This window comes from Ursus americanus, chromosome 16 (genome assembly GCF_024610735.1).
Source record: "Ursus americanus isolate L20-20 chromosome 16, mUrsAme1.1.p, whole genome shotgun sequence".
NCBI classification, from domain to species: Eukaryota; Metazoa; Chordata; class Mammalia; order Carnivora; family Ursidae; genus Ursus; species Ursus americanus.
Genome location: NC_142142.1, coordinates 301,299 through 315,912, shown reverse-complemented (window position 1 = coordinate 315,912; position 14,614 = coordinate 301,299). Strand labels below are relative to the sequence as shown.

At 50.8% G+C, this 14,614-nt stretch overlaps 1 protein-coding gene across 9 annotated transcripts in view; it reads left to right on the top strand.

The window, feature by feature from the left end:
* Window positions 1–14,614, top strand: part of AMPD3 (adenosine monophosphate deaminase 3) — a 45,571-nt gene that overhangs the window by 10,130 nt on the left and 20,827 nt on the right. For 8 of the 9 annotated variants that reach the window (XR_015726902.1, XM_045788866.2, XM_045788868.2 and 5 more), the window contains exons 2-4: window positions 73–298; window positions 10,587–10,791; window positions 14,267–14,429. Coding sequence is in view for 8 of the 9 variants with exons in the window: in XM_087868041.1 (XP_087724167.1) it covers window positions 73–298; window positions 10,587–10,791; window positions 14,267–14,429 (594 nt within the window). In the remaining variant the exon portion in view is untranslated. Of the gene's footprint in view, window positions 1–72; window positions 299–3,687; window positions 3,810–10,586; window positions 10,792–14,266; window positions 14,430–14,614 lie in introns of those variants that run through there. The other variant, XM_045788870.2, reaches the window with a different exon arrangement.

The window sequence follows — 14,614 nt, the reverse complement described above, 5'->3', positions numbered from 1 at the left end:
TTGTCCCCCACCCCACTGACTCAGGCCGTGCAGGAATTCAGGAAGGCTAACGCTTTGTTCTTTCTCTGTTAGCCGAGATGCCGCGCCAGTTTCCCAAGCTGAACATCTCTGAGGTGGATGAGCAGGTCCGGCTCCTGGCAGAGAAGGTGTTTGCTAAAGTGCTCCGTGAAGAGGACAGCAAAGATGCCCTGTCCCTTTTCACCGTCCCCGAGGACTGCCCCATCGGGCAGAAGGAGGCCAAGGAGAGGGAGCTGCAGAAGGAGCTGGCGGAGCAGAAGTCTGTGGAGACGGCGAAAAGGTTTGTGCCCACGACCCAGCTCACACGTGCACCGCTGTGCAGGCCCAGGCGGGCCGTGGGAGTGCGTCCTCAGATAAGCTGGCCTGTCCCTGGGAGCTGATTTTGTTTCTTAACCAAGACCACTTAATTTACCACTTATTTCTTGAAGGCCGTTTCAGTGCCTGTGTTTGGTTGAAAAGATCAAAAACCACTTTTTCTGTGCTGCTGTTTGAATAACAAATCATGTGCGTAAATACACACCACTTGCCAGTGATATTTCCATGTTCTTATTGGAAATCTGAGGATTTCTTGGGAAACACCAATTTAACTTCTCTTCATCACTCGACAAGTACTTGGCGTTATTAAATAAGCCATTCACTATTTGCCAGGTGCTGTGCTGGGCACTGAGGCTCACTAATGAACAAAAGAGATACAGTCCCTGTCCTGTAGAGCTTACAGTTAGTTCGTCTAGACCATAATTAAGTAACGGGACAAATTAGGTAAAACATGGCAAGTTCTGATAAGGGCTGTATCAGTGAGGGCCTAACCAGAAAAACAGAAGCCACGTAAGTACTGGAAATAGGTTTTAACGCAGGGAATGGTTACCGAGGCGGTAGAGAACTGAGAAGACAAGCAGAGGACAGGGAGGCGGGCCAGAGACTAGAGCCCGTAGGAAGCAGCTGCCACTGTAGGCTGGAGGGGTAATGGGAGGAGGTGGCGTTGCTGGCACCCGGGGTGGGGAAGCCGGAACCGTGGTGGCCTTTTCAATGGGAAATGAGCCAAGGAGGAGAGGCCATGGCTGTGGAGATGCTTCCAAGGGAGAGATGGAAGCAGGAGATACCTGGCTTTAATCCTTCTGGCACCTTTCGGTTTCTCCCAGTGTTTGCCATGGGCCAAACCTAGCCAGAAGCCAGCAGACACAAAGCTGGAAACAGGGAAAGATGAGGAGTGGATCTGAGGACAAACAGGCCTAGCATGGGTGCTACGAAATGGATGAATATGGAGTTGAAGGAGAGGGAGAGAGAGAGAGGGAGGAAGGAACCTCAGGCTGAATGGAGGGTCAGGACTCAGGTCAGACTGGCCTTGGGCTCCCTGATAAGCAGTTTGGATCCTAGTCCAAGGGCAATGTGAAGTCATCCTTTCAGTGTATCTCACCCAGGAGAGTGGAATTAAAGAATAAAGAGCTTTGAGAAAGTGTCTAGTGGGGCTTTAGCTGGGTGCCTGCCCAGTCTGCACACTGCAGACCTCAGCTAACGAACACAGTAGAACTTGAGCCCTATCTGTCACCTCGTCAGCAATCAGATCCTTCCTAAGATACCTCCTTATTTTTAAAGGCAAGCCCTTTGCTTTCTTGGTAGTCTAGAATTTCAGTATTTCCTTAACGTTTTGGGAAAGTAAAAAGTCAAGTACTGGTATAAAGGCAAGAAAGAGCTTCACCCTCCAGAAGAAGTGCTTTCCTTCCTCTGAGGGGCTCTGAGGCCCCCAAGTGAAGGGGTGGAGAGTGCCGTCTCTCAGCTGTGAGAGCCAGCCTGTCTGGGTGAGGGGGAGTGGCTGTCGGCCCCGCAGTGTGCTCACCCCTGGAGGGCCAGGAAGAGCAGGACTGCAGAGACCCTTATCCCCTGCACACTGGCTTAACAGAGGGCTGGCCTTAGGGACTGAATGGTGTGCAGGGCTCCCAGTGTCTTGTGAATCGTGCATTTTAGACCCTTAAAAATGAGAAGAGAAGAAGTCCTGGCATTTTTTTTGTTATTAGGAATAGTGGGTTTCTGAGGCCACTTTCCATTACAGGGTGATGCTGGGCCTGACATCTGCAAAAAGAGGTTGTTCTCTTCTTATCAGTGCCCAGCCTAACAGCAAATTGGAAACCTTCTTACTCTTAGTCTAAATGGTGTTCCATGGTTTCCAGAAATTCTTCTGTAGGCTCCTTTCCAGAAATCGTATTCTGTCCGTCCTTACTAGGATCGGTTGTCTTGGTTTGTCCTTCTCTGGAAGCTCCTTGAGATCTGCCTCTGGCTCCCACCGTATCCTCAGGATCCAGCCCAGGACTTAGCCCGTGGTGCTGAGCGGGGGATGTGTAGCAGAGAAAAGATGTCCTGTTTCTTCAGTGCCACATCAGAGTGGCTACAGCTCTCCGGACCTCTGTGTTCTGCCACTCACTAGAATGTTCTATGACCTTGGAAAATTAGGAAGCCTCTCCGTGCCCTAGTCTCTTCCTCACCTATAAAGTGGGGATGGTAACAGAAGAAACCTGAAGCGTTGTGAGAAATGAGGGGATCGACATGGGAAGGGCTTAGGACAGTGCCTGGGTCACAGGAGGCCCCGTGTCCCTGGTCACGGTGTGCCCGACTCCCTGCCGAGGAGACAGTGGCAGCAGATGCTGGGCTGCTTGCCTTCTTTACTGCCCATGCCAGGCTCACTGGTTGGATGTTCTTACTTCCATCTTGCAGATTAGGGAACTAGGGCTCAGCGAGTGAGCCTGCACAAGAATGCATAGTGAGAAAGTGACCGAGCAGGGACTGGAACCCATGTCTTTTGAATCTAGAACCCAACTTTGATTACAGGGCTACTCCATCTCTGGCCAGGGGTGGAGTCTTTGGGTCCACTGTAGGTCGGCAGATGCTGGAATGACACTGGGTGCTGCTCTCCAGGGTATAACTGCTGGCTTTTGAATGAAAGGAAAGGAAGCTGGGCCAAACCTCCTCACTGCCCGCTGGCTTTTCTGCCAAAGGACGGACTGGTCCCTGGACTTACCTGTGGGAAGTCCCAGTGTTCTCCAGAGCTGTACGTCCCTAATTTGTCTTTCAGCTTCACTGCTCAGTACAGGCACCGTTATGCAAATATTCAGATGTGAGCAGTCCCTGGAGGAGTCCTCTCCCCAGCTTCCTCTTTATTTCTGGCCCCTCCCTGACATTCTGGAGTATAAATCGTGATGTGGAGCCATCATGCAAGCAGCCCACAGGCCCAGAGCCAGCAGCACATCTCCAGATACCTGGAGTCTGCGGGTCTGTGTTTCAAACTGTGACATGAGAAAGGGCATCCAGTTTGGAAAAAGCCCAGCTCCTGCGACAAGCCTAAATATTCCTGGCGCTTGAAGAAGGCCTTTCTTTACAACCATTGCCTCTTTCTCTCTTATTTAAGAAAAAAAAAATCAAAGAAAGAAAAGAAAAGGGACTATTGTAGGTCTCATGTAAAGGCACAAACTAACACCAGGAAGTAAGCCAGCTTTTTATAAAAAGAAGAAAAACTGGATGGTAAATAGGAAACATGAGCAGCTGAAGCATGGAGCCTGGCTGTCCAGGATGCCAGCAGGTCTAAGAGTTGAGGTGGGTTCAGACATCACCCTTCTAGGGTGGGAGTTGGCTCCAGGGAGCCAATGTTCCAGGCTTCTCACAGAAGCTCTTGTTTTGCAGGCTAGGCTGGATGAGGAGACCAGAAGGGACAGCTTGCTACAGGGCCCTGCCGCCTTAGGAAGATGACACCGGGACTCTGTTGGGAGTCCCAGGTCTCTGTTGGGACTTGGGGGCAGGTCAAGGTGAGATGGTGGGGCAGACGATCTATGGAATCAAAGTTAGGGGGCAGAGAAAAGAAGACAGCAGAAGCCGAGAGGTACCCAGAAGCTATCCTTTGTCCGTATTGAGTCCTGTCATCCTCCCTGGCCAGAGCTCACCTACTCTACGAAAGTACGAAGCTGCAACTTGGGACGACACGGATGGCAACGTGAAGAGTGTGCAACCAAAATGTACATTAGCGCTCCCCAGCTCTCCTGTTTCTTCCTTTTAAGCAGCTTTATTGAGATAGAATTCACGTACCATACAATCCACCCATTTAACGTGTACAATTCAGTTTTATTATATTTGCAGACTTAGGCAACCATCACCACAATCAATTTTATTTTTTTATTTTTTTTTTTTTATTTTATTTTTTTTTTTTTTTTAAAGATTTTATTTATTTATTCGATAGAGATAGAGACAGCTAGCGAGAGAGGGAACACAAGCAGGGGGAGTGGGAGAGGAAGAAGCAGGCTCCCAGCAGAGGAGCCTGATGTGGGGCTCGATCCCACAACTCCGGGATCACGCCCTGAGCCGAAGGCAGACGCTTAACCGCTGTGCCACCCAGGCGCCCCACCACAATCAATTTTAGATCATTTTTATCATCCCCTAAAGAAACCCTATAGTTTTCAGCCATCATCTCCCCAATACTCCCATCCCATCTCCTATTTATTCTTCACACAGAGTTCTAATAACCTTGGTTGTCTTGTTTCTTATCCTGTGACAGATTTAAGGAAGGAGACTAGAAATGGGGAGAGGGATTTCCACGGACAGGGTGGCAGAAGTGCTGTGTGGTGACTGCGAGCTCGGGCGTGGCAGTCAGGCCACCGGGTTCAGATGACAGCCCATCTCTTACTCCCGAGGGGCCTCGGGTGAGGCTCTTAACTGCAGGAGGCTGTTTCCTGATCTGCACAGCGAGGGTAATAAAAGCACCTACCTTGCAAGAATTAAGTGAGCTAATGCGCATGACTACTTAGGACGGTGCTTGGAACATCATTCGTGTTCTTGTTTCTGTCATCATTATTATTTGACAGTCAACAGTGAAGGAGGAAGTCATGAAAAGCAGACACAAGAATTCGAAGCACAGCGGTCTTGGGACAAAATGCCTCTAAGCTCATGACTGGCTAATACAACGATGACTGTGAGTCATCGAGAGAATTTTAAATTATGTTCAGCATGCACTGATTAAAATATAGGATTTATGAATTTCATTTAAAAAAAGCCACACCATAGCTGGTTTTTTTTTTTTTTAAATTAGGCTATAAGGGGACCAACTTTTTTCTGAAAAATGTAGCTTTCTAGAACAGCTGCTTTCCCAAGTAATAGATAAAGAGGTATTTGTTAGGAATTGAGCATAGTACAGCTACAGTGTTATTAAATCATTCTGCTGCATGAAATTTCTTCAATCAGGGGTGGGTAACTTTTTAAATTCAGGGCCATTAACAAAGGAGCTTCATTTATTTTTTAAAAAATATTTTTAAAAATTTATTTATTTGAGAGAGAGAGACAGAATCTCAAGCAGGCTCCATGCTCAACATGGATCCCAACACAGGGCTTGATCTCAGGACCCTGAGATCATGACCTGAGCTAAAATCCAGAGTCTAGAGCTCAACCGACTGAGCCACCCAGGTGCCCCAAGGAGCTTCATTTAAAACAGTTTGATTCATCTGCTTTTAAAGTTAAGAATAGAGGGACGCCTGGGTGGCGCAGTCGTTAAGCATCTGCCTTCGGCTCAGGGCGTGATCCCGGTGTTCTGGGATCGAGCCCCACATCGGGCTCCTCCGCTGGGAGCCTGCTTCTTCCTCTCCCACTCCCCCTGCTGTGTTCCCTCTCTCGCTGGCTGTCTCTCTCTCTGCCAAATAAATAAATAAAATCTTAAAAAAATTAAATAAAAAAATAAATAAAGTTAAGAATAGAGAGTATTAGTCCTATTTTAAAAGATAGTAAAGATTGTACTTCATTTTGCCCTCTGGGGTCTTTTGGGAGAAAGGGCAGCTGGGATGGACTGGGCAGAGGGAGGAAGGGAACTGGCAGGCAATGGAGACCCACATTTGGTCAGGAGGGAGTGAAGGGAGACGGTGACAGGTGAGGACAGGTTATCAGAGGGAAGTGAAGGGAGAGACAGGGGTTGAGGTTGTGAGTCTTTAGGCCTGATAGGCTTCAAGTGTGCAAATCAAAGCTATGCCTGGCTGGGCAGGCCGCTGGTCACTTGGTGTGCACACAGATGTCCACGGGGCCCAAGGGCCTGGCATCCCTTCTCATAGCGCCCGCCCTTCATGGGCACACACCATAGTCAGCTGTATCTGCTTTCTCCTTTCTGGATAGGCTGTTACCTTGGGTCTCAATCACTGCTCCCCTTTTTAGACCACAGGTCCCCACTTCCCCAGGAATCAGTGCAGTGATGGTGGAAGCAATGGGGACAGATGAACCTCCGGAAGTGGGGAATGCCTGGCATTCAGATTCAAACTGTTAGTAAATCTCCATGCTGGTTTGGGACTCTTGCCTCAAACAGGTAAAGGGGTAATTCTCATGTGGAGGGGTAGAGGCTGCCAGAATGATCTGAGCATGTGTGTGTGGGGAGGGTTCAAACAAGACTGCCCATTCTGGAATGTTCCCCTCTCCCTTTGGGAATGATGTAGGGAGACTTCTCTGACCCTGTGGCTTCACTGCTCTTACCCCCATTCTGATTAGGTGTCTCCTCTGGGATCCCCAAATATCCAGATCATCTCACGCACCAACCACGTTGTGTAATGACAGTCTGTTGAATTGTCTGGCCATCTATGCCATCATCAGTCAGCCCCTGGCATCCAGGGTATTGTTTATCTCTGTCTACCCCTGGGGCCTGGCACTTGGTACTTTATTGAGTCAAATGAGGTCTGCATGTGGCCCCCCGACTCACTGTACACAATTGAGAGCCTTCTGTGAAAGGTTTGCTCTGGTGACTTGCCCTGCCTGGAAGTCCTCTGGACAGACTACACAGGGCAGCGGGTTTCAGAAGGTCCCTGGGAAGATGCTGTTCTCTAGAAGATCGAGGAGGGCCTTGAGGTCTTAACTTGGGTTTGGCATATGAATCAAATGTTATTACAGGAAGGCTTTGAGGTGCCCAGGAGCTGAGGAGAGCCGGGCAGTGAGGCAGGGTAAGGTGGGGACACAGTGAATTTCAGGGGCAGCCAAGGGCCATAGAGCTGGGGCGGGAGGGGTACCAGAGAGGTGCTGAGAGGTACTGTAATAACAGCCCACGTGACCGGTTCACATCCTTGTGTTGAGGGCCTGTTTGGGCAAGAAGGTCTCTGTGGCCTAGGAATACCATCCATTTCAGAGAGGACAAAGCTGCTTCTGGCCCCTTGGGCCCTCAGGCTTGGCCTGAAGCTGGTATCCTCACAGCCCCACACCCTGCCAGCTCTTTGGCAGGACTGAGTTTCTGCCAGGTGGATATGTGGGTGGGGGAAGGAGGAGGCCTGCCAGCTGTGGCAGAGAGAACTGGCTCACTCTGGTGCCCCAAGGGCTAGCACGAGGTACAACAGGTGGCACTGTGGACAGACAGATCTTGGCCCATCATAAGGAAGTGCTTTCTAACAGTGACAACAGATCATGTTTTGTTCACCTTGTTTGCGTGCTTAGCACTGGCCTGGCCCAGAGTAAGTGCTTGGTGAAGGTTTCTTGAATAAATGATTGATGGCTGATGTCTTGCTCAGAAATGCAATGAGCTGTTTGTCAGTGGAGGTGTTTAAGCAGAGGCTGTCTTAGTGAGGGGACTGGGGAGTGTAGTATTTATTTATTTATTTAATTTTAATTTTATTTTATTTTTAATGATTTTTTATTATATTATGTTAGTCACCATACAGACATCCCCGGTTTCCGATGTAAGGCTCGATGATTCATTAGTTGTGTATAACACCCAGTGCACCATGCAATACGTGCCCTCCTTACTACCCATCACCGGTCTATCCCATTCGAGTGTAGTATTTAAAATCCTTTTCAGCCAGGTCACCCCATGGTTCTTTCCTTCAGATAAAGCCTATAGCTCCTTCTTTTATTACTGTTACACATGTGGGGCTTCAGATGGTCTTGAGAGGGAGACAGGTGTATGGACACACACACACACACGCACACATTCGGTCACTCAGTCGCCGCTCTCCACCTTCGCTGACTGAGCCTTGGTTGGATGGAATGGATGCTACATATAGGTCTATGGCAGACAGAATTTCTACAATGCCCCCCGCCAAAGATGGCATCTCCCTTCTCCAGACCCTCTGAATATGACGAGACATCACTCCTGCGATTAGACTGTAGTATATGGCACAGCAGTCTTATGGCTGCACAGAACTGGATTCTGCCAACACCCTGCATGAGCATGGAAGTGGATTCTTTCCTAGAGTCTCCAGATAAGAACTCAGTGAAGCCAGAATCTTGATTTTGGCCTTTCGATACCCCGAGCATAGAGCCCAGCCAAGCCCGCCCAGACTTCTCACCGACAGAACTGTGAGCCACACCAAGCTTGTGGCAGTTTGTTATGCAGCCATAGACAATACAGGGCCCTCTCTTTGGGCTCCGTTTAGCTCTTCCAGTTTTGTGAGATACCAGCTTAATCGTTAGCTCTGGTTACTCTAAGCCCTTGCCCAAGGTGAACGAGCCCTGAGGAGATGCCCCATCTGTTGTTAAACATGTCCCTTGTGCCCATAAAATCAGAGCTCTCAGCCCAGGGATGTTCACATGTGACAATCTGGCACTGACTTGAAGACCAAGATGGAGCCATAATGGATGTCTTCAAGAAGAGTTCTTTGGGCACAGCTGGTGGGTACTGGCTTCCTCGCTGCAGCAGAAGAATATGGATATTCCTAGGAAAAGCCTGGTGGCTCCTGGCTTAGGCAGCCTTCCAGCTTCCTGAATGTGGTGGGCTTTATTACCTTTCTTACCTGTTGCTCACCTTAGATGTCATCTTGCTTCTCCTTGGTGAGACCAGCCCTCAAGCGGCATTGGCTGAGGCATGGGGGGGTGAAGTTGGCCGAGAGATAAAAACCATGAGCTGGCAGGCATGTGAGTGGCACAAACGCCAGAGTCTCATGGGATCTAGCTGAACCGGTCAGAACGTTAGAGGGAGCCCAGAGTAATAGCTCTTCCTGTAGGTGTGAAGGTCCAGAAGATGCCAGTGGGAACTTTATTGCTCAAGGTGAATCTGCCTCTGAGGAATGATTGACTAGCATGAGTGGACATCTTCCTTGGGGTGGGATGCTTAGCTCAGCTCTGTAGAATGGATGGATGGCAGGCTGGAGAGAGCCTGGGCTGGAGGCTTCTGGAGTTCAGGTTGAGTTTCTGGAAACGACTTAGTACCTCTGTTATGCAGGGCCATGGGCTGGGCAAAGGCAAACTTCTGGAAAGGGGCTGCCTCTACTTTCCAGGTGTAAACAGCCAGGCCCCAAACAAGGGCTAACACAGGTGGGCAGATAAGGACCAGAGAGCCATGGCAAGTGGTAGGTGTATAGACAGAGGAGGTCAATGTGGTTCCTGAAAAATTAGTGGTGGGCCTGTGAGGAGACCTGGCCAAGTGTCTGGAGGAAGATAACTGCTTCCAGGTGACACATAAGGCCCGTTTGGAGATCAAGCCCTTTCCCCACCCCTTCTAGGTATCATGGTGCCTGGAGAGAAGAGGGGTTCTAGGGGTTCTGGTGGGTCATTGGGTCCTTTGCTGATAGCTGTAGGCCCTGGCTATCCTGCTGGGCCTTCAGCTAGTTTCTGGCATTGGATACTTCTGGGTGGCAATGCTGGGGGGCTGGGGTCATTAAAGGCAGAAAAAGACATGGGAAAGGGGAGTGCTCATGGCTTCACCTCATTGCTTCACCTTCAGCTCCCTTCCTGGGGACCCTAGGACTTGGGATGGTATCATTGAAACATTACTCGTTAGTTAATGAGAAAGGTGAGGGTTCGTGAATCACTGCGCATAAGCGCGAGCTTGTGGCCTTTTAAACCGCCCTGTGCCCACGTCCCCAAGAGTTTGTGAAATCGTCTTTTGGTGCTAAGGTGACAGGTCCAAAGGGCCCTGAACTTGATGCTGACCGATCTCTTTCCCATAATAGAGGTAGAGGTCTGTGCCTGCCCCGCAGTAGCAGCGGTCAGGATGGCGCGTGTCCTGTTTGAGGAAGGAACAGCGGGGGTGACGGGGTGGAGCAGGGTCCCTGGGGGGCAGGAGGCGAAGGGCTAGCTGCCACCTTGCCAGGTAAACTTGAGCAAGCCCTCTTCTATTTCTGGACCCCTGACTCCTTCATGAAAAACAGAGGTGGGGCTAGTTGGTGGCCATGCTCTCTCCTGGTTCCAGTGCCCCAAATTTTGAACTCTGTGAAATACAGGGCGGTTGTCGTCTGTGACCCTGTTCCCTGTCCTTCCTGAGGCTGTTCACATGCTGGGACTTAGAGTGTGGGTGACTTGACATGGTCCTCATTGCTCCTGCCTTCGGTGTGAGACCCCGGCAGTGTGGTCTGCCCTCTGTCTCCCAAGACGGTTGCTTTCTCCGAGGTTCTGTGTGCCGTGCAAACACGGGCCACGGTCTTTCTTAATGATCCCGGGGAGGGGTGTCTGAAGGGCTGTTCTGTACCTCAGGCAGAGATGTGTGTGAGAGGAAGGCATAATTAGCAACTTGTTAATGGCAGGGCCAGCACCAGTGATGAATCAGAGGGAAATTCTCCTGCTGTGTACATAACAAAGACTTATCACTTGCCCCAATTAGCGGCTGATGTTTCCCACTTTTCCTTGTCCTTGGCTTTTAGAAAGAAAAGTTTCAAGATGATTCGGTCCCAGTCTCTGTCTCTGCAAATGCCGACGCAGCAAGATTGGAAGGGCCCCCCGACAGCCAGTCCGGTCATGTCTCCCACGACCCCTGTGCTCCCTGGCTCCACTTCCCAGCCCACGCCGGTGCCCTATGCCATGCCCGAGTTCCAGCGGGTCACCATCAGTGGAGATTACTGTGCCGGGGTAAGGCGTCTCCCACTCCCCACTCTCTACCTGCATTCCGGGGGTTGCGTGAGGGCCGATGTGCCCTGTGCAAGGCCGGGGTCCTTGGGCCACCGGGGACATGCCTAGCGCTGAAGCCTGGTCCGGTCTGTGGGTGTCTGGGAGGTGGTGGGCAGGAGGCATTGGAGTCTGAAGAGAAGGAGGGTCTTAGTGGAGGTTGTGGGGTACGGGTGTGTCTAGGGCACGGCTCATCCCTGTGAGCGGGGCCAAGGGCTGCGAGCTGGCGCACTGTGCCTGTGGCCTGCTAGTTCCTTGTGTTCTGTGGGTCCAGAATGCTGCTCTCCGTCCCTGCAGCCCACTGAGGAGGATGCCAGCTCAGACCCTTTAGTGTTTCCAAATGTTGAGTGGACTCGAAGTTGACTGGTTTGCGTGGAATCGGTTATCGCCGGTTCAGCTCCTCCTATAGGATTTGGCTCAGTACCCTTAAATACCGGCTAGACATCCCCCCCAACCAGGAAGAGGGGGTCTCGATGAGAAAGTGAACAAGTAACCAACTTGGTTAGCTTGGTCACTGAAAATGTGCTACTTTTCCTGGTTGGATGGTGCATTTTACTGCTTCCTTCTTGAAGAGAAGGATCACTTAGTGGAGGGTTAAGTGGTTAAGTTTGCTTCTCTCTCCCTGGCCCCAGCCTTCTACCACACCTCAGTTGTCCTTGTCCTTGTTAACTCTCTTCTTCCTCTTCTCCTTCTTCTTCTTCTCCTTCTTCTTTTTCTTGTTTTTTTTTTTAGAGAGAGGGCGCACACGTGTTCAAGGTGGGGGGAGGGGCGGAGGGAGAGAGAGTCCCAAGCAGACTCTGCGCTGAGCGTGGAGCCCGACGTGATGCGGGACCCCATCTCCCATCCCTGAGATCGTGACCTGAGCTGAAATCAAGAGTCGGATGCTTAACCGACTGTGCCACCCAGGTGCCCCCAAAATATTTTATTTTTTGAGGCAACCCTTGGTTTTGGTTTCTTATGTGTATCTACAATTAATTAGCCACATATAATTTGTTTATTTTTACATAAATCGTAGTTTACTATATACATTAGACTGAGTCTAGCTTTTTTCACTTAACAGTACCTCTGGGAGATAATGCCATATCAATAAATAAAGAACATCCTTGTTCTTCTTTTTCTTCCTTTTTTTTAACGAGTGCATAATATTCCACTGTGTGGGTGTATCACACTTTAAGTTCCTATGGATGGGAATTTTGTTGGCTGGGACACAATGCTGGCCTTCTCTGAAGATGCAATGTCCTGACCAGGAGTCCTTGGTGTCTACCTGGCCTCTGACATGTGGGCAGGACAGGAGAAGGGGGAGTAGAGGTGGACCGGCAGCCAGATGAATGGAAGGATGCTGGCCTCGTGCAGAAGCTAGGTTCTTTCCATTGGTGTCCTGGCATGGAGCCCCTGAAATGGGCAGTGGGTCCCCAGAGAGCTATGAGTCCAGGAGAGGCAGGCTGACCTTGCAGGATCATCTTGGCTCCTAGTGGGCCTGCTGCTGGGCATGGGGTCTGCAGTGTCTATAAGTCGGCTGGTGGCTGCTGGTCCACTGGGATCCTGAGCCCCCTTTCTAATACCTTTAGCCATGGCCTGAGCCCCTTGGCCCTGCTGAGTCCATTGGCTCTGCAAAGCGTTTGGCTTTGTCATTGGCAGGGACATATATATATATTTTTTAAAGATTTTATTTATTTATTTGACAGAGATAGAGACAGCCAGCGAGAGAGGGAACACAAGCAGGGGGAGTGGGAGAGGAGGAAGCAGGCTCACAGCAGGGGAGCCTGATGTGGGGCTCGATCCCATAACGCCAGGATCACGCCCTGAGCCGAAGGCAGACGCTCAACCGCTGTGCCACCCAGGCGCCCCGGGACATATTTTTGTCTAAGGTTCTAAGACGTTTGTGCTTATTCACCTATTCCTGCTGCTCTCAGACGCTGTGCCCCGGAGGGTGTAAAATGGAATTAACGCACCCTCATGGGGACACTTGCAATCAGGAAAGGAGAAGCTACTTTCTTAACAAAAGTGAGGAACAACATTGAGTAAAAGTATAAAAACATGCATGGGAAAGATATATACCAACTTCTTCCCTCTGAGCCTGGAGTGGGGTGGAGCAGGGGGGAGGGGAGGGTGTTCGCGTGTCTGTGATGATTTATTTATTCAAATATATGGGAGATCTGGAACAGTAATGAAAAAGATTAAAGCTCTGGAAGGTAGACACATGGGTGTCTGTCATATTATCTTCAGTGCTTGTCTGTATGTTTAAAATATTTTAAAACTGAAAGTGGTTTTTAATTAAAGCAGAGAGGAAACTTTCAGGAACACCCCGCACCCCCCATGCTCCACCGACATCTGTTACCTCCCTTTGCTGTGTGACACTTACGTCCTGTTATGACTGTCTGTTTAGCTGCTTGTCTCCCCAGACTTGTTCGGGTTTCTGCCACACACCTCCTTCCCAGACAGATGGAGATGGAAGGAGCCCCCTGGAAGGTGGGAATCATCTCTTCCGTCTTTGAGAAACAGGCGGTTCTGGGAAGGCAGAACATGCTTAGGTTTGGGGAGCCAATCAGATCAGAATCTGAAGTCTGACTTTGTAACTTCTGGCGAGTGATTTATCCTCTCTGGGTCGCGGTGTCCTCATTGGTAGAACGGGTTGCCGTCAGGACCAGAATGAAATCTAACACTTGCCAGGAAGTGCTTGTGGACTGGGCGAATTGGGCGGTTGACAGACGAAGCAGAAGCCAGGGGTTGGCGAAGCAGCCGACCGAGCCCGCAGAGTTGTTCTTTTTACCTCTGAGGGACCCTGCGTTTTCTCAAACGAAAGTGACGACCCTCACCCCCGTCCAGGCCCTGGCTCTTCACGTTCGGGGTGCAGGGCTGTGGCTTGACCAGCCGCCCTTGAGGCTGGTCTTGGGTGTGCAGGCCGGAGGATCTGCCTTCTTGCACGTCTCCAGCAGCCCTCCTTCTCCGCCTGGGCCGGGGGTCCCCAGGTTCAGTCATTCACTCGGAGGACACCTAGGACCAGCACAGAGCCATACTCAGGACTAGGATTTGTTCCAGGGAACGGATGCAGAGCGAAGTCAGCACAGGGAAGAGGCACAGGGGGTAGAGTGTGCAGGAGCCCAGACTCGCTCCCCGTGGTGTCAGCAGAACACGCGTCATTCCTTCGGCATCGACTTGTGACATGTTTGAAGTGTCGTCTGCCATGGAAGCTCATTAGAGACTCAGCACCCAAGGTTAATAAAAACCTCGTCTTCCAGATTCCCTGAGAAAACAGGTGTTCGGCATAAACTGTAGTGTTTGTGCAAACAGTTTAGGCCTGACGAGCTGTTCGTATTGTCAGCAAGTGGTGGGAATGCACCCGAAACCCAGGTGCTCAGCTGCCAGCTGAAAGCCAGCTTTGCAGGAGATCTTGCAGACAGCGCGGGCAACGCGGACCCTTCTTTGCCCCCTCCCTCAGGTCACCGTGGAAGACTACGAGCAGGCCGCCAAGAGCCTGGCCAAGGCCCTGATGATACGGGAGAGGTACGCCAGGCTTGCCTACCACCGCTTCCCGCGGACCACTGCCCGGTACCTGGGTCATCGGCGGGTAGACACTGCACCTCCGGAAGAGGGCCTCCCAGGTAGGGCACTGAGGGTGCATGGGGTTCCTAAGTGGGGCGTGGCCCAGGAGTCGGTCAGGACTTTTCACTGGCTGGTGTCTGTGTCCCTGATGGTGTTCTAAGGACAGGGCCCTGGTTTTGGCTTCCTACCCCCATGCTTGCTGGTTTCCCCAAGCACTGCTTCTGTGCGCACTGTGTGCTCTGCC